Source organism: Citrus sinensis, chromosome 8 (genome assembly GCF_022201045.2).
Source record: "Citrus sinensis cultivar Valencia sweet orange chromosome 8, DVS_A1.0, whole genome shotgun sequence".
Taxonomy (NCBI): Eukaryota; Viridiplantae; Streptophyta; class Magnoliopsida; order Sapindales; family Rutaceae; genus Citrus; species Citrus sinensis.
The window spans coordinates 16,643,916-16,662,940 of NC_068563.1; the positions used below are offsets into that span (position 1 = coordinate 16,643,916).

General features: G+C 37.0%; 4 protein-coding genes and 2 long non-coding RNA genes across 6 annotated transcripts; 1 reads left to right on the top strand and 5 right to left on the bottom strand.

Annotated features, from left to right (window-relative positions):
* Positions 1–592: 592 nt before the first annotated feature.
* Positions 593–2,790, bottom strand: LOC102623541 (uncharacterized). The gene is made up of 5 exons (XR_008051173.1): positions 2,622–2,790; positions 1,969–2,410; positions 1,753–1,881; positions 1,425–1,527; positions 593–890 (listed from the first exon to the last, which is right to left on the bottom strand). It is a non-coding gene; the product is annotated as an uncharacterized LOC102623541 (long non-coding RNA).
* Positions 2,791–7,904: 5,114 nt separating this feature from the next.
* LOC127899352 (uncharacterized) lies at positions 7,905–9,110 on the bottom strand. Its single transcript, XM_052432708.1, has one exon. The coding sequence runs from the start codon at positions 9,108–9,110 to the stop codon at positions 7,905–7,907; it is 1,206 nt and encodes a 401-aa protein (XP_052288668.1).
* Positions 9,111–12,008: 2,898 nt separating this feature from the next.
* LOC107175087 (uncharacterized) lies at positions 12,009–15,537 on the top strand. Its single transcript, XM_052432509.1, has 2 exons — positions 12,009–12,128; positions 12,846–15,537. Exon 2 carries the CDS (start codon positions 12,851–12,853, stop codon positions 15,470–15,472), a length of 2,622 nt encoding a protein of 873 aa, XP_052288469.1. The 5' UTR covers positions 12,009–12,128; positions 12,846–12,850; the 3' UTR covers positions 15,473–15,537.
* Positions 15,538–15,646: 109 nt separating this feature from the next.
* On the bottom strand, positions 15,647–17,048 carry LOC127899353 (uncharacterized). Its single transcript, XM_052432709.1, has 4 exons — positions 16,569–17,048; positions 16,377–16,472; positions 16,158–16,286; positions 15,647–16,087 (listed from the first exon to the last, which is right to left on the bottom strand). Exons 1-4 carry the CDS (start codon positions 17,046–17,048, stop codon positions 15,689–15,691), a joined length of 1,104 nt encoding a protein of 367 aa, XP_052288669.1. The 3' UTR covers positions 15,647–15,688.
* A 79-nt stretch (positions 17,049–17,127) lies between these two features.
* Positions 17,128–17,866, bottom strand: LOC127899200 (uncharacterized). The gene is made up of 3 exons (XR_008051161.1): positions 17,700–17,866; positions 17,442–17,603; positions 17,128–17,356 (listed from the first exon to the last, which is right to left on the bottom strand). It is a non-coding gene; the product is annotated as an uncharacterized LOC127899200 (long non-coding RNA).
* Positions 17,867–18,099: 233 nt separating this feature from the next.
* LOC127899354 (uncharacterized) lies at positions 18,100–18,909 on the bottom strand. Its single transcript, XM_052432710.1, has one exon. The coding sequence runs from the start codon at positions 18,907–18,909 to the stop codon at positions 18,100–18,102; it is 810 nt and encodes a 269-aa protein (XP_052288670.1).
* Positions 18,910–19,025: the final 116 nt, after the last annotated feature.

Consider the following 19,025-nt stretch of genomic DNA (forward strand, 5'->3'; position numbering starts at 1 on the left):
ACACTCCAACCTATATCCAGTAATCCAATCTATGCAGAATCAATCAAAATACCTAATGTTATCAAATGCATAACATCTACACTACAATCCTTAAGAACAACCATTATAGTTTGACACCACAACTTTAATTTCAACAAATTGTAACAACTAATAACAAGGTGCATCTATAGTTTCATACTCATACCAGCTATTTTGCTGATGCGACAAGGATGTCGAAAAAAAGGTTAGCCCACTCCAAAGCTTGAGGTAAGATAACAAGTAATTGAGGCAATTTAAGATCATTCCAAATCACTATCACTTGACAGTGAAACCTTTAAGTGCCTAGATTCCACCGAAAGAATTAAATTGATGTTTGTAAAAAATAAATTAACTCATTGAATTAAATAAAACAAATGAGGGAGATTGATGGGAAAATATAGACCATCAGAGTATGAGAGGTCGTTATGGAGAATAAATTTTGGAATGCTAATTAAACAACGCAGTGTTGACTAATCATAACAGTAAAGAAGGTCAAAGATGAAAGCAAACCATGGTCCTTCTCAGAACATGTGAATAAAGCAAATGACGATATGAACATTATTAAAGCCTCGTAACAAGACCAATAAATGACAGAATAAACAAACAAAAGTGAAAAAAGTAGCAACCCTACAATGGTGATGAACCAGATGCTATAATAGAAAGATCAGAAGCTAACGTATAAGGTGAGCTTATACATTAATGTCAACATTTCAAACATTGATCTGAAACCAAATACGTCCAATCAATTCATCATGTCTCTGGTGAAAGTACCATAGGAATTACCAAAGGTGAAGAATAAAAGGTTATAAGACGAAAAGATCAACCTTCTATAGATAGGCCAGCAGATTTCCAGTGCTCCAACAATATATTTCCTAGTACAATAAAAGAAACAGAAGAAGAATAAAACACTCTGTTAGTCGCAGAAAAGCCGTAACGACCATTGAACGAATGTCAATATCATGTTTACCAAAATATGAGTTATGATAATAATATTTTAAGTACAAACATTTTAGTATGTAGGCCCGTGAAAAAAGATCAAATATAAATGTTTGTGATTGGAACTACAAATTTAAAAATATTATTGGATCTCGAATATCATTATCAGAAATTCTACATTAAGGTATAAACCCAAAAAAAAACATTAATGCATTCACTCGGAAATATAAATATTAGTTTGGCTATGATAAATAATTGTTCAGAGATATACAATCACCGCAGAAAAGATATTCAAATCCAACAAACTGAGATAAAAGTACCCCAATTTCCAGTGCAGCAAAAGCAAATTACGAATTGTTGGTGATTTCATACGAAACCTCTAGTGGCAAACCAAAAAAAAAAAAAAAGGATCATGCAAGGAAAAATGTTAAAAAGCTCTCATGATACTACAAAATAAAAAGCAAAATCACCAGCCATGTCAAGTCCAAGAGCACTAATCATGTAAGGCTTAGCTCCAAGCTTTGACATGCACTCCGCAACATTCCTTGCTACACCCCCCAACACATAATTCACCTGCATAAAGAAGCACCCCCTAATGTAAGTAAATATCATAAAACAAAATCCATAACATACCACTAATTTCTCAATATACCTAATGGTGAACACATTTCTTAAAGCTACATTTCAAGAACTAACACAATTCTGACAAGAAATTGCAAACACTCATCAAAATCTTTTTTTTAAAAAAAAAGATGGGACTAAAATCTTTTTTAGAAAAAAAAATGGGTATAATTGTACCTTGCCTGGTGTAGTGGTTCTTGGGTTTGCAGGGATCGATGGAGTGGCATGAATGTCCAAAACCATGCCTTCTATGATCACTGGCTCTGCTGCTTCTTGTTTTTACAACTGCCTGCTTGTTAACAAAACCTTTTATACAAAAAAGATGTATTAGAATTAAAAGAAAAAGAATAGAACCTAAAAATGGAAAGAATATTACAGTTTAGATAAGGCTACCTTATGAAGAACGGGATTAGCTTCACATGCCTGCTACAAAAGGTGGCAAAAGACTGCATTCAATCGCTCTTGAACACTGCTGCTGTCCATTTTGCTTCCAACACTTTTGAGTGCAGCACTTGTTTGCGCTAACCAAAGAGTTTCTTGCATTGTTTAGTTTTGGGCTGGGCATGAATGGTTTCTTCTTCATTTGGTTCATCACCATGAAAGTCTCTTGACCATTGACTATTGACATCAACTTCAAGATCACACCAAACTGCCATGACTCCTCCAATGAACAAACCCTCCTCAAATCAAGCGTCCTTTTTTCTTTTTTTTGGGAATTAGTATAAGATTAAAAAAAGGAACAAGATGGATGTTTTTAACAACCCAACAGAGACAAGGATGCTAGAAGGCCAAGTGGGAAGTGAAGAGGAGCAAAGAGGGAGAAAGTCATCATATTCTGGGAGAAAATCAAAGGTGCCATATTCACAAACAAAGATAATAGTATAATTTTATTAAAAAAATTAAAATTTTTATCCTTTTATTTTCTTTTTCAGAATGAAACACAAAATTGAAAACAGAGATGAATATAGCTACACTAATGAAATCAAAATTATTGATTCAAAACTAAAACATAATAAAAAGGAAATAAAAAAGTGAAGAAATGTTACCTAGGCTCAAAACTTTAGCTCCTATTCCAGCCACCACACAATAGCCACTGCCGCCACTGCTTTTAATCTTTTATGTCGATCTCCACCACCATCAAAACCATAAAGACCCGCCCATCAAATCCCAGCCGTAAATACCACCGATTTACTACAAGAATCACCAAACACGACTACCAAACAGCAGCAAAACCTCCACCATTGTTCACTATCTTCCAGCGCGATTCATCCAGCCACTACCAACAACACATTACTCGTCACAAGATGTATCTATCTAGTTACCTCCTTCTTCCAGCCCCTTCCCCTTTCGCTGGAATTGAAGCCAAAAATCAACACTGGCTCTTTCGTAATTTTCGATCAAATGCTCGCGAATCGAAGAGAACCTTTAGCAGGATGTCGACTTGTGGCCTATGGGTGGGATTCGAAGGTCGACTCTTTTACTTGGGTTAATTGGTTGTGAATGTTGGAATTTTGTTTGATCGTGAGTGAGTAGGGTTTGAGCTTCTAGGGTTTCAATTTCTTAGGTTGAGAAAGGGAGTGATGAATGTGTTGAGTGAGGTTTTTTAACTTAGAATATTTTGTAGTATTTTGCTAAAACTCACCGTTTCAATTCCTTCATTTAATTTTTTTACATCATTTAGATTATTAATAAAAGGGAAATTATCAGCCATATACCCTTAAATGACACCCGTATCAAACGTGTGAAAACTTTTCAAGTGTATCACTCGTATACCCTAAGTTGACAAAACACCTCTGCCGTCCACCAATTCGTTAACTTCCATTAGAAAGTTAACAGAATTGTGATAAATTGACTATTTTACCCTAAAAACTCAAAATGAGGTAAAAATATAAATTTACCCCAAAAATTAACGTAAACTTTCAATACACAATTTTTTTTTTAATTTTGTTATTAACAATACATTTTTTTGATTAAAAAAATAAATTATTAATGGTACATATTATTAACAATTATCCATAAAAAATATCCATATTATACCATAAAAAATTATTAACAACATATTATTTACAATTATACATATTATACCATAAAAATTTCTAATTGGAGCTTGGAGGAGTAGATCTCCAAAATTTTAGGTTAAATTTTGGAGGAGTAGATTCGGTTGTAAAGTAGTTTTGTTTTAGCAATTATTAACAATTATCCGATAAATGGGATGACATCTCATTTTTATCAATATATATCATATGACATGTCATTCTTTACTAGGTAAATGGGATGACATGTTTTTTTTTAATCAAAGTTTCATCAATCTTAAAAGACTAGATTACCCTTATGATGTCAGCGCTTGCAAACGGAAGTTAACGGATTGGTGGACGGCAGAAGTGTTTTGTCAACTTAGGGTATACGAGTGATACACTTGAAAAGTGTTCACACACGTTTGATACGGGTGTCATTTAAGGGTATATGGCTGATAATTTCCCTTAATAAAATTATAACACATTGTTTTCTTTTTCTTTTAATAAAATATCACACTAAAATTTTGGTCAAATACGGTCAAATTAATATTTCTATCATAATTTTTTGATAGAAAAAATTTCAATCACAATTCTATCATAAATTCTTGATAGACAATAATTCTATCACAAAACCATCATCAATTCATGACAAACCAAAATTCTATCATGATTCGGTCATCCTATAATGATAGAAGTCAAATCCGTCATAAACTGTCTGTCATCTATTGTCAGTTTTCTTGTAGTGTAATAAAAATTTTCACAGCAAAATTTCTAAAATATTTGTTTCTATATTCTGTACATGATATGTTCTTCATTAAAAACACGACATGTTTAAAAAAATGCCTTCGACTTTTATATAAATTTTAAATATATATATATACTGACATTAATAATAATAATGAAATTATTATTATTATTATTGATTTTGTTATTTATTATTATTATTTATTAAAATCTTTTTAGAGTTATAATTTATAATTTATTATTATTATTAATTTCATTATTTTAATTTTTAATTATTATTTAAATTAAGGATAAAATGAGTATTAGGAAGTTTAGTTGGGGGTAAAAAAATCATTTTCGGGAATGGAGTTTTGATTCCCAAGCCCCCCTAGAATCAAAACTCTAATTATGATTCTCAAATTTGTGGGCCCAATACTATTTCGATTCCGATTTCAAGCCTTAATTTTATAGGTAAATGTCTCATTGATTCTGATTATAGAATTCTCATTCCCATTGCTGCAAAATAAACACTCCATAAATGGGGACAAAACAGTAGGTCGGTAACTCTCGTGACCGTGTGGTTTTGTATGAATTATTTCATGTCGTTTGTTTTGTTGTCAAAGAAAATCCAATTGTTTCAGAAACTGAACGTGATGCCAAGGTGCCTCGAAAGTCTTCATCAATAAGGATTCAAGTAATCAAGAAGCCAGTTGCAAGTCTCTAGCACCAAAGTTATTACAAAATCAGAGAACAAATCAGAGGAAAGCACTGGACTACAATCACTCTGCCAAAACTATGACACCGATGACGAGTAGTTTGTCTCTTTTTTACTTGATTCATGAAATTTATACCCTCTTTTCAGTTTCCATCAATATAAATGGTTGAAGTTTGATGAAATGTGAAGAAACTATGAATTTAATGTATTAAAGAATATTCTAAAAAGTTACAGCCATATGTGCAGTTTCCAAGCCAGCACCTCAAGAGTTGTCTCCTTCTCCAAGTTAATGTTGTTGTTGTTATTAGAGCTTTGGACCACTTGACTCGTGGTGTGGGCTAACATCAATCAAACAGAAGCTATATACTGTATCTGGAGGGTGTAAAGTTGGCAAATGATGCTTGTTCCAATTTGGCTGAAGCTCCCATGTCAAAGTGGAGTGGAATGGTTTGTTTCCAAAATCAGAAGCTTGCTAGCTAAATCAAACCATCAATTTGTGATCATCTATGTTCCAGGAGAGTGCAGCTACATAGCACATACAACAACTGGCCAAATTGGCTCCCTACTGGAGTGACTAATGTGTTGTAATTTTTCTTCTCTTAATTAATAAAAGGGAAATTATCAATCGTATACCCTAAGATTACATCGTTATCAAAATTACTACAAAACTTTGAGAGTGTATCGGTCGTCCACCCTCAGATGACAAAATATATCTCCCAACCACCATTCCGTCAACTGCCGTTTACAACTTAACTGAATTGAAACAAAATGATGATATTGCCCTTAAGCATGAAATTAATGTTAAAAAGGCAAGACTGCCCCAAAGATGAAACAATGCCAAATGTAGCTGTTGGACTCAACAACAGTAACAATTTTGGCTATATAATGAGCCAAAAACACCAGCACAAACGTCATTGAAAGCAAGTAAAAATTAGCAACTCCTCAACAACAACAAATCAGCACACACCTCATTGAAAGAACCCAAATTAGATACTCCTCAACAACAACAACAACACACACCTCATTGAAAGAAAGCAAAAATTAGCTACTCCTCAACAACAACAAATCAGCACACACACCTCATTGAAAGAAACAAAAAAATTGCTACTCCTTAACAATACTAAATCAGTAGCACATTTCCTTGAAAATGGCCTCCAGTGAAGCATCAAGTTCTGGTGTCAGCGGATTTAAAAGATATAAATAAGTGAAATGTCAGCCAAAATATTGCAAGTGTGGCATGCAAGCAGTGGCCATGGTGTCAACTACATTGCAAAATCCTAATGCACTATTTTGGTCATGCAGGTGGAAGCATTGTGGAGTGAAGCACTGTGATTTTTGGGAATGGATTACTACGGAATCTCTCATATGTCCGACTACTAATGATGAGATGGCATACGAGCAAAACCTGAAGCTAAATGATGATGTGGTGAAAATAAAAAAGAGGCTGAAACTCATTGAAGGAAGGCTTAAATATATCTTAATTCTGCTGGTGTGTGTATTTGTAACTGTCTTTATGAGAAAGTAATATGGCTTGTAATAAAGTTTCAATAGTAATGGTTTAGCTCATGTAATGTTCCTAACAAAATATATCGAAACAGTGGTAGTGTAATTAATTAACATCCAAACCGTGCAAATAACATATCTTCTTTAAATTATTGTTCAATAAAAATCCAAAACATGGTTTAGCTCATGCAAGAGCATAGTTAAGTTTAGGAAACTGAAATTGACAAAATGAAATAACATAACCAATATAAGTGTTTAAGAAACTGAAATTGATGACATGTTTCCCAACAAATTGAGTATCAAACTCATTTTAAAGCACCTGTTATAGTTGACGACTGTGATGGATTCTGGAATTGGTTAGCTTGGGATGTGTTAACATCTGTTTTCCTTTTCCTTCCTAAATTACAAAAGAAAAAATTAATCAAACTCTTATGTATGCATTATGAACTGTGAATTATATATTAAAACAAATTAATGAAACTCAACCTCTTTTTCTGGTTGTTCCAGCAACTGCAGTAGTACTTTTATTTTTTCTTTTCTTTGATCCAATATTGGAGCCCTCGCCTGGACCACTTGCTTGTACTGTCTGCTGAGATGGCTGGCCTGAAAGACTTGCTGGCTGGCCTGAAAGACTTGCTAGCTGGCCTGAAAGAGTTGCTGGTTGGCTTGAAAAACTTGCTGGCTGGGCTGAAAGAGTTATTGGTTGGCTTGAAAAACTTGCTAGCTGGGCTGAAGCATTTCCAGCTGAGAACTGTAAACAATATAAACAATCAAGTTAAGTATTTGCATACTGCTGATCAGTATGCTTAGTTAGCGTGACCTTTAGAAAAATGCAATGACTATTATGTTAAATAACAATGAAAACAATATAAACAACATACTTGAGAATTAGTACTCCTTGCTCGAGCTGCCCGTGCAACAGAAGGCCTTAATGGACAAGATCTTACATTGTGGTTGGAGCCACCACAAACTGAACAATTGACAAAGAATCTCCTGCTGCGTTTTTGAGGTTCAGTTGCTGCTCTCTTCCTACATTTCTTTGGCCTCCCAATCTTTTTTTGCACAATTGGGGGATCAATTAGTGGCCTTTCACCACGGTCCCATGTACGCTCATCAGGAATTGGACTAAACATAACCGAGTACATATTAATGTAAGCTTGCTTGGTGAAGCAAAATGGTATGTACTCCTCAATTTCGTGTCTCACATAACCTATGCAAGCGATGGCGTGAGAGCAAGGTAAACCGGCAATTTCCCAATACCCACAGTCACACGTTCTGTCCTCTAATTTCACAATAAATTTCCTAGCTGGATAATAAGATTTATCCATGACTTGAAAATTCAAGTCTCCCGAAGGGTGCACGGTCATTTTCTCTCATTTGTTGTAAAATTTATCCAGCTCTTTATAAATCCTCGGAGCAACAGATTTTGCCCAAGCATTTGCTTCATTTTTTCTCTTTGTGAATCTTTTTATAAGTCTACACCTAATCTTCTCAAGCATCGATAGCACAGGCCTATCTCTATAAGGCAAAATCCAGTTGTTGAAACACTCAGATGCATTATTGTCAGTTCTCTCAACTTTACAATTTCTGTCATATGCATGCATAGACCAAGTGTACCCTTGCAGTTCTCTTTCCAGCCAATTATAAGCCGCTATCTTTTCTTCCTTAATCAATGCCATTGCCTTATTAAAGTCGTGCCTGTTACTGCTCTTGGCTGCCCTCCAAAAAAGATTCCGCAACTTGGCACCAGCATGGTCTTTAGTAAAGTTAGCATACACATGCCTACAACATGCCCTATGATAGGCAGAAGGCCATGTGTTTGGAATCTCATTCAACAGTCCCTTTTGTCCGTCACTAATGAATGTGACCTGCCTTCCATCATCTAAATAGTTATGCAAATGTTCAAGAAACCAGGTCCATGTTTCAGTATTTTTAATTTTGCACACACATATAGCCAATGGGACAATCCCTTTGTTAGCATTTGTAGCAATAGCAGCCAATAACACTCCTCTATATTTCCCCTTCAGGTGGCAGCCATCAATTCCAATGAAGGGTCGGCAACCATTGAGGAAAGCATTCTTTTGTGCAAGAAATGCGACAAAGAATCTTTTAAATAAACATTTCCCGGGATAACTCATTGCATCGCATAACACCTTGCAAATAGCTCCTGGATAAGCCTGATGAATGGCTGCAGCATACTGAAATAGCTTCTCATAGCCCTTAGAATGATCACCGTACACCAAAACCCTTGCTTTTTCTCTAGCCCTATAAATTGTTAGCTTCTCAATCTTCAATCTAAATTTTTCCTGCATATAAGTCCTAAGAAGAGATATCTTGACATTAGCATCAATAGCAACATGTCCTTTTATCATTTCAGCAATCCATGTAGAAGTCATCTTCATAGATTTCTTAGTAAGCATGCACTCATGCTTTTTGTGGTATCCACGCAACCAAAATCCATTTCGGTCATTCAATCTCACACCATTAACAAACCATGGACAACCAGGCTCTTTACAAGTTGCATAATATCTCCTCGGTTCACTGTATTTGATGTTAATATTGAACCCTTTCCTAACCATCACCTCATGCAGCACTTCTCTGAAATGACCCACATCCCTGAACACATCACCCACCCTGAGCCTATGTACTCCATCAGCATCTAACTTATACTTATGCTTTTCTAATTAATTTCTAAACTGCACACTGCCTAAATTCATGTCCTCATCTGAAGAATTAACAACCATTTGGAACTCCCTAGTATCATCATCCAAAAAAATATCTGCATCGCTATCACTGTCATGTTGGTTTCCCTCACTGCCATCACTGTCATCACTGTCCTCTACAGGCGCGGTATCATCAACAGACACAGTAGGTGGTGGTTGCTCACCATCACCCTCTTCGTCATCATCATCATTACTGCCAACCCCTTTGTTTGAACATTCTGATAGCAAATCATCTTCAACAGTCACAGTAGGTTCCTCACCATCACCCTCATCATCATCACCACTGTCTAATCTATTGCCTGACCAATTTGATAACAAGTCATCTTCATCTTTTGTTGGATGCCTAACTTTGGAAGTACTCTGATGCTCTGCTCTATTAAACTGATCATTCAATGTACTTATAGCTTCTGAAGGTAGATGTATCCCTAAGTTAAACATCAACGATTGCAGTAATGGAGAATCTGGATATTGAGGGTATAACACTGGCACCACTTCAACTTCAAATGTGTTTAAATCCATTGAGTTATGTATCCCGAATAATCTGTTTAACCCAAAATCGGAATCCACCACAACCTTCACTTTGTTATCTGGATTCATAACAGTTAACAAGATTTGTCCAACTTCGTTTAACCCATGTATTCCTGTTATCTTTAATGCTTCAACCTTATTTTATCAACAGAACAACTTTCAGGGTAAATCAAACCTACACAATATTTTTCTCCTTTGAAATGAATCACTAACTCCATTGGAGACATATGCTGTCATATCAAATGCAACAAAGAATAACCTAATTAAATCCAAACTCAAGCTTTTGCAAAAACAAAAATAGGAAATTAATGAGATTCTACAGCAAAAAGGACTTCAATTAACATACAAAACTTTCCTCACCATTTTGTTAGTTTCTACAGTCTAGGGTTTCTAACATTAGTTAAAAAATGATAAATTCAAATAATTTCTTACAAGTTCTTACATCTATTGATTAAATAATAGATGCATTGCAAGAAACAAGTATGATATATGAACATACCTAACAACCCGATCTTTCACTTGTTGTCTTCAAGCGTTATCAGCTTACGCTTTGATTCAAACTCCAATTCAACCTCCACAGATGTCAGCTACACTTGTTTGATGGTTAAATATTGAACGTATTTGGTGAAAAGGGAGCAAAAATAAGTAGGAATGGTTGGTATGCGTGCAAGCTATCTCTCGATGAAGGAACAAATTGGGTGCGTGGCTGCAATGAAGCTTTTTGATGCGCCAATGCAAAATGACGTCGTTTTGCATGGATGAAACGACGTGTCATCCCGTGAAATGACGTGTCATCCAATAAAACATTCAGTCGTCTGGTAAATGGCTAACATGTCATATTTTCCCATAGCCGCTTCTATCTTAAAAGACCATATTACCCTTGTGACGTCAGCACTTGTAAACGGCAGTTGACGGAATGGTGGTTGGAAGATATATTTTGTCATCTAAGGGTGGACGGTTGATACACTCTCAAAGTTTTGTAGTAATTTTGATAACGATATAATCTTAGGGTATACGATTGATAATTTCCCTTAATAAAATTCCCTAATTATTATTTTAAAAATAAACCTTATTATCATCATAAGAATGAAAACTGAAATAATCTTGAATGTAGCCTTAGAAGATTCCCATGATGTTGTTAAAATGTAGCAAACGCTTGCCTTGGTTGATCTTGAAGGTAGCCTTAGAAGATTGCCATGAAGCTGATTGAAGTGTAGCAAACGCTTGCGTTGGTTGATTTTATGAACGGAAAACAAAATATTTGCCTAAGCACGGCAGCAAGACAATGCCCTGGACCTCCTGGATCCTACGCCATAAACAAAATACTGCATATTGGAGTCACCTACTGTTAAAATCCCAACAGCACGTGAAATAGTAAGCCTCAATGATGATGATAAGGTAATGTTTCTTCGTATATATTTCTTCATTCTTTATCAGGTGTCGATTATTTATGACAATGAACTACCGCGCTCACTTTATATAATCTGTATATGATAACAATAAAAGTAATTTTACCTTTTTAAGGTTCTTTTTTTAAATTATATTTTTAACAATAAATAACCTAAAAAACTATTTTTATAAACTCAAATATAATTTTGTTGATTCAACTTTTAAGTTGTTGGGCACTATAATTAAGTTAATGTATGAGACATTATGTATCATAATAATTTCTTAAATGATATTATATCAGTCAATTAACTAAATTGATATTCGGTAAGGCGGGTATTCGGACCGTTAAAATGATCCGGACCCGAATGACTAATTCGTTCGGTTTAATGTTGGAATCCGAATTCTAATTTAAAAATGTAAAACCGATCGGGAGTTTTGCCCTTTGGGAAAGCGACAAAAAAAATATATATATATATACAGAAGAGGAAAAACAGGAAGCATCATTTCGCTAAGCAGCTGCAGCTCCTTCAGTTTCAGAGACACTCATCTATCAATCAAAGGCACCAACAAGATACTTTTGAACTGGTACAACCGACCGTGTGATGAAATACAGGTAGCTAGTGAAGGAGAAACCCGACACACCATCAAAAAAAAAGGGAAATTTACAAAAATAGCCAAAAAAATTAGTCATTTTTCAACTTTAACCCTTCAAACTTTTTTCTATCATAACTAGCCAAACACCCTATTTTTGGACTACATTACCCTCATCATTTTCATCAAATTTACAAAGGCATGCCACTTTCCCTTATTAATTCCAGCACTTCCACCATTTTTCCCTTTTCAACTTAACAAATTTCATCACTCAACAAACTCCATTACTCTCAATAAATTAGCAAATTTCATCAAACAAGTATTACATAATTGAAGATATAATTATCAATTGGAAAGCTTCTTAAGGTTAGTTTATACTCTTACCATAACCTAAACTTTTAATCTATTGATTTTATCATTTGAGTTCGAAATTGATGTGAGTTTTTATTGCAAATGTTGTTATTTTTCATTAACAAAACAATGTGACTTGTTAAAGTAGTTAGTTTGAGTTGAGAAATGAAAATCAATCATTGAAACCCCTGAAAAATCGAGTGAAACAGAAGCCCAGAACAAGTGAGACAGGCACCTGTCTCACTTGCCTGTCTCACCAAAATATGTGCGACAGGCAAGTGGGATAGGCGTGTGAGACAGGCGCCTGTCTCACTTGTTACCACTGGTTTTATGTGAGACAGGCAAGTGAGACAGGCGCCTGTCTCACTTGTTACCACTGGTTTTATGTGAGACAGGCAAGTGGGACAGGCGCCTGTCTCACTTGTTACCACTGGTTTTATGTGAGACAGGCAAGTGGGACAGGCGCCTGTCTCACATAAATTTGCTGGTTTTATGTAAGACAGGCACCTGTCCCACTGCCTGTCTCACTAAATTTAAGTTATTTTCCGAAAGTAATAACTTCGGCTACATGTGTCCGTTTTAGGCGTATAATATATCATTTCGAAGCTTACGATGAGACGAAGTAAATCAAAAATTGTATACTTCATATCATCCACATAAATGTACTGCATATTCATTTTTACTAGGTTTTGTAGCGTGAAATCTTATCTCTTTTGTTTTTTTTTTTTTTAGGTTTAATGGATTCCGTTGTACTTCAATTATGTTATGACAGTTGGTGGGAGACATTAGCAGATGGCCGTACGGAGTATGTGAATGCGAAGAATACAGCATTTTTAGTTCGGAAAGATTGTACGTTTGAGCAATTTATGGCAAGGGTGTATGAAGTTTTACAGATAAATCCTATTGAATATAGTTTGTCGATGAAGACAACTTTGAGATCTAGTAACACAATGTATCGTGCATGTTCACTACCTATGGATATATTTAATGATGAAATGGTTAATGTTGTGCTGCACATGGCCTCTGATGTGGTCAATTATGGATGCATCCCTATATTTGTCACCACACATCCTCGAGTTCCGGCCGAAAATCCTGAGCCACTTGTGGAAAGTGAAAGTTCGTTTAGAGCAAACGAGTCTGTCCCTGATATTGAGGAAGAGGTGTTACCACAACAAATGTCGTTCCAACAACATTACTCACCAGTCAACGAAAACAATGACACTATTGATGATAATGGCATTACGATAGCGGATGTTGAAGATAATGTGTTACCATTAGGGACATTGTTAGGGCAACATTACTCTCCATTTCAAAATAATGAGTTCCGCAGTTATGATGATCCTGGTTATAACACCAACAACACAGAAGCTGATAATGTGCAAGGCATGAACTCCAATACTGAAGTTGATGATAGGGACACTGGTCATTCCGATATTCCTATCAATAATGAGGATGAGCATCAGTATGATATTCCTGTTAACAATAGAGAGAATCGACCTATTCCTCCGATGGCCCGTTCGAGGAGGAGGACAACAGTTGATCCTCTGGTGAGTCTTGCTCCAGTTTTGCCTTCAAACTTGGTTGCTCCAGACTTAGTTAGAAGCTGTAATTCTGCCGACATTGGTGTGGGAAAGTTGTTCATTGAGAAGAATGAGTTAATACTGGAATTGCGCAAAGTGGCCTTGCGGGAAAAATTTGATTTCAAGATTGCACGGTCCACAACGACACGCTTTGAGGCTCATTGTTCTTCGGAATCATGTAATTGGCGTCTTCGCGCAACAAGAGGTTCGGATGAGCATAATGTTCCTTGGGTAGTGAGAAGAGTTGACAATGTTCATACGTGCTCTAATGAGGTTTTGCCTAGTGGCCTCCGCCAAGTTAGGAGTCGGGTTGTTGGCCATCTTATTGCGGATAAATTTATTCAGGATAAACGGATATACACGCCGAATGACATTAGAACAGACATGCAGCAAGAATACGGGGTCCAGTTAACATATCAGCAAGCATATCGGGCTAAAGAAGTCGGTCTTGAAATAGTACGAGGGAATCCTGCAGAGTCATACAACTTACTTCCCAAATACTCTCACGTTTTGACCAAAGCGAATGAGGGCACAGTGACACACCTCCAGCGGGATGGAGATGATAATTTCTTATACTACTTTGTTGCGCTTGGATCTTCCATTAAGGGCTTCACACAGTACATAAGGCCTGTGATTGCTGTAGATGGCACTCATTTGAAGGGGCTATATCGTGGAAGCATGTTTGTAGCAACATGTTTGGATGGTAATAATCAACTGTATCCGTTAGCTATTGGGGTCATGGATTCAGAAAACAATGATGCTTGGGAATGGTTTATGACGAAGTTACACGGAGTGATTGGCGATAGGCCAGAGTTAGTATTTATCTCTGATCGATGCACTGCCATCAAGCGAGCCGTTTTAAAAGCATTTCACACTGCTAGTCATGGAGTTTGTTTTTACCATGTCAAAGGCAACATTAAGTCTAAATTCAGGATGTCCAAAGCTATTTGGGATCAATTCGAGCCAGCTTTTATTAATGCAGCAAAGGCATATGGACACGAAGAATTTAAAAGACAACTTGAAGGGTTGTGGATGCTCCACTCGGCCGCGGCTGATTACTTAGAGAATAATGTGGCCACGTGTAATTGGGCAAGGTCCGAATTTGAAGGTAGGAGATACAGCATACTTACCACCAACATTGCAGAAAGCGTGAATTCTTTAATGAGGGAACCGCGAAAATTTCCTATTACTCATCTTGTTGATCACTTTAGAAAAACATTACAGCAATGGTTTTATGATAGGAAAATTGTCGCTGAATCGATGAGCACTCGTCTAACGACGTGGGCAGATGAGATAGTCGGCGAAAGGAGAATTTTGGCCGAAAGAATGACCGTTCGGCCAGTGTCTCAGCATCGATTTCATGTTTTGGGTGGTGGTATGAAGGAAGGGATAGTTGACATTCATGAAAGAACTTGCTCCTGTAGAGTATTCCAACTCGATCAGCTTGTTTGTGCGCATGCAATTGCTGCTTGTCTGATCGTCCGTGTGGATTACATAAGTCTTTGCTCTGATTATTACTCTAAAGATTCATTGGTCATGGCATATGCAGAACCAGTAGAACCGGTTGGGGACATGACAGATTGGGACATTCCAGAAGAAATCCAGGAAATCAGAGTTAACCCACCGATCGAAGCACCACCACCTGGTCGTCGTCCAGAGTTAAGAATTCCTTCTATTGGTGAGGATGTTAACCGAAGAACTGTGAGATGTGGTCGATGCAACCAACCAGGTCATAACCGCAAGAGATGTAAAAATCCCATTGTGTCAAATCCAAACTGACTGTGTCGTTGTAACTAATTATGAATTATGAACTCTTATTATAATTTATATTACAATTATATGTAATGAGGTATATTATGTTATGTTCATTTGCATAATGAGTACTAAAGTTGATCAATAATTACTTATAGCTAAATATATGAATATATCAAAAGTTTATATCTATTAGAAAAACAATCTACATCCATACATCAAGTCTTAATACAATACAACGACTTACAAGGCAATATCGCCCGTGAATATATCTACAGCAATTTTCTTCCTGAAGTAATGCCCGTGGCTACTATCAAAATCAAGTTTTAGCCCGAACATCAAATACATTGTAAACATCAACATAAATACACCGCAATCACCACTTCCAGGTGATTGTTGGGGCACATCCTTAACGATTCTTACTTTCCAAGGGTTGGCACTCTGCAGCTCAGATCGAAGGTTGTAGAATCCAACATCTTGAAGCCATTGAGGGAAGACGACCTGAAGAGGTTTGAATTTACGCAAATATGTTTTGTCCTCGCGAAAGGTAACCAACGAGTCGTAAATCCGCATCCTCCTCGCGCGAAGGTCCGCTCGAGCTAGTACCCAATGATCGCCGCCCAAATTCACAGGGATGAATATCTACATAAATAAATTGGTAAATTAGTATATTTTATACACAATTACCATAAGATTGAGTGACAATTCTTACCATATCGACATCCGTAAACGGTTTGGACATGAGATCTTCCCGCCCATCCATATAGCTGCTCAAGTTGTTGCCATATTGTAATGAATTGACATCACAACTACCATTGTTCCATAATTGCTTTAGGAACACCTATTACACGATGAGTAGAAAATTAATAACATTTCGAGATATTTAAAACATCGAAATTATAATTAATGATTATAAAATTTAAAAACATGCCCAAAAGTATGTATCTGTATGCGTGACGCGTTGTGGTAGTGCATTTGGAAACCGCCGTTGCTTCTCGCTGATCAAGCGGTAATACGTGTGAATATGCTGTGAAGGGATTATACCAAGTTAATTTATATCAATATCCATGCGAGCAGAAATATTATTGTGTATTGTAATGTACTGACCATTAAACACGCTTACCTCGTCACCAAGCCACCCCATCGAAGCATTGCCCATGAGTATTTCAAAGAAATTTCGAGACTGTTGGACAGGCCGATCCACGGAAATGTTGCCGGCAAACCACTGATCAAACTCCTCACATAGTCTTGAGTCTTCTAGTCCCCTAAGCGGATTCATATCCACACTCGATCTTTCATCAATTTCATAGTCCGTAATGTTGAGTGCGGGTAGAGCCCTGACATTCCTAACTCTCTTGAAAGGAGGAATGAAGTAAGGACTGCCAAATATATACGACGGTCGGTACGGACGCCCAAACTTACTAACGCCGGGAGGTGCCTCTGTGAATATCTGAACACTGTCATCACATATGTCCCCATGTAGACTGTACAAGGACATAGGGGTGTGCTCGTCGTCATTACCAGCATCAGTATGCGTACCATAGCCAGCATCAACGTTCGGACCATAGCAATCTGGGGCCTGTTGTTTCGAGGAGATGAACATATTAACATAAGTTCGGGTTTGAAATCATAATAACATAACGAAAACATACGAAACTTGCTCACCGAGGGTGCGGGGCCAAACGAAGAATCACTGTACGCGCCCTTTGAAGCACCCGCGCCAAACGAAGCCATAAACTCCATGACCGCTGCTCTATATTGTTGTGCTTCTCTGCGTTCCGCCATAAGTTCTGACCTCAGTTCGTTAATGGAACTGTGTCCAGTTTGAAGTTCCGACCTCAACTCGTGAATGGAAGACTCTATTTTATCCAGTCGTCCAACGAAATAATCATTGCGGAACTTAGTCCTTGCCTACAATTTACGCAAATAAGAAAGTAATGACAAAATGTCGGATAGGTATATGTGCATTGTAAATGTTCAGGACGACAGAAGTTACCTCTGGCTCATTTCTGTCATCTGAATCATGTGCGGATTCATAATGGTCGTCGGCAGCACCGGCATCCTCAACAGGACTCTGCTCCAGTCCTATTGGGCTCGTGGGGTCAGGATCCACCTCGTTTGGCCTTGTACTGGATGGCGCATTGATTGAAGGCTGGTGCTGCACCAAGTAAAACAGAAAACAATAAATACCTAAAAAACAAACATATAAATGACTTTGCACCCGGTTTTCAATGATACTATAGATGATACCCACATTACGGACCCAACTTGGCAAATATGGCACGTAATCCTCGACACTCTTCCAATAATTTGTGGCTCTCTCCTTTGCATCCGGTTTCAGGGTTTGGAAAATGGTGTCATCCTGTCGTAAAGATTACCAAATTTCCAATTAGTATAACCATATATTATGTAATACTTATATACAGACATACATATAAATGACTTACAAGACGCTCGTTTAGGTATGAATACACTTCGCCGAAGTTAATATTTGAAGAAGCCACAGGCTTCCATCGCACGATCCGAGCACCCTTCCTCTTAATTTTCTCTACCCACTCTAATGGTAGTCCTTCGATCGCTTCAAAAATCCATGCCTTCAACAAGGAAAGATATGAAGTAAAAAAACGTGTCATTAAATATTTATTATAACAAAACTAAGTTATAAAAAAAACTTCTTCACTCACATGCACTGCCGACGTAAAGCCGTAAAAGTTGTATTTCTCAATTCTATGCAATGGATTTTCTGCGCTTGCCTTCTTAAATTTTTTGGCTTTGCCGTTCAATACATTATCAATGCTTTTATAAATTGTTTCCCATGACAAACGACCCCACGGAATACTTCGAAAATGATTTATGTCATCTACCTCATTAAGTAAATTGAAATTGATTTGACAATGATCCTTTCTTCCGTGTAGCACTCTATCAGCAAAGTAAAACATGGCAATTTTTAGCGCATCGGTGTCATTCATAGTCTTGATGCGTAAGTTCATAAATATTTCCTCGAACTGGCCAAGATTTATATCGCGAATCCTGCCTCCAAAGTACTTATTAAGTAACCTATGATTTGTTTTATGCTTCGTCAGGAATACTTTTTCGCCATAGCAAAGTCCCGTTACTAGGCACCACTCTCCAATCGATAGCCGTATCAAATGGTCGCCAACTTGAAACCATAACTCATCTTTGTCATTTCCATCGCCATGTGACACTTGCCGAAGCAATATATTGTGCACAATCACGCCACTGAACGGATAGCTCCGGCACTGTAGGAAATGCCCAAATATATCGTCTTTGAATAGCTTCAACTGTTGCCTTGTTAATTTTTCCCGGATGGCATTAACAACGACATCTAATTTGCACATACTCGTGATACGCCCAGGGAAGTGATCAACATAAGGTATCTTCATCATTCCCGGTTCTTTAATCGGTCCGGGTGGGTTATGCAATGCTAATTTTGATTTGCCCATTTATCTGGTACAAGTTAAAAGTATCACACATTAAAAAATTATGAACAAAAGAAAAAAAAATTAAGGCAGCACTGCGCACTGCCTCTTGGTGCGACGGGCACCACCTGTCGCACCAA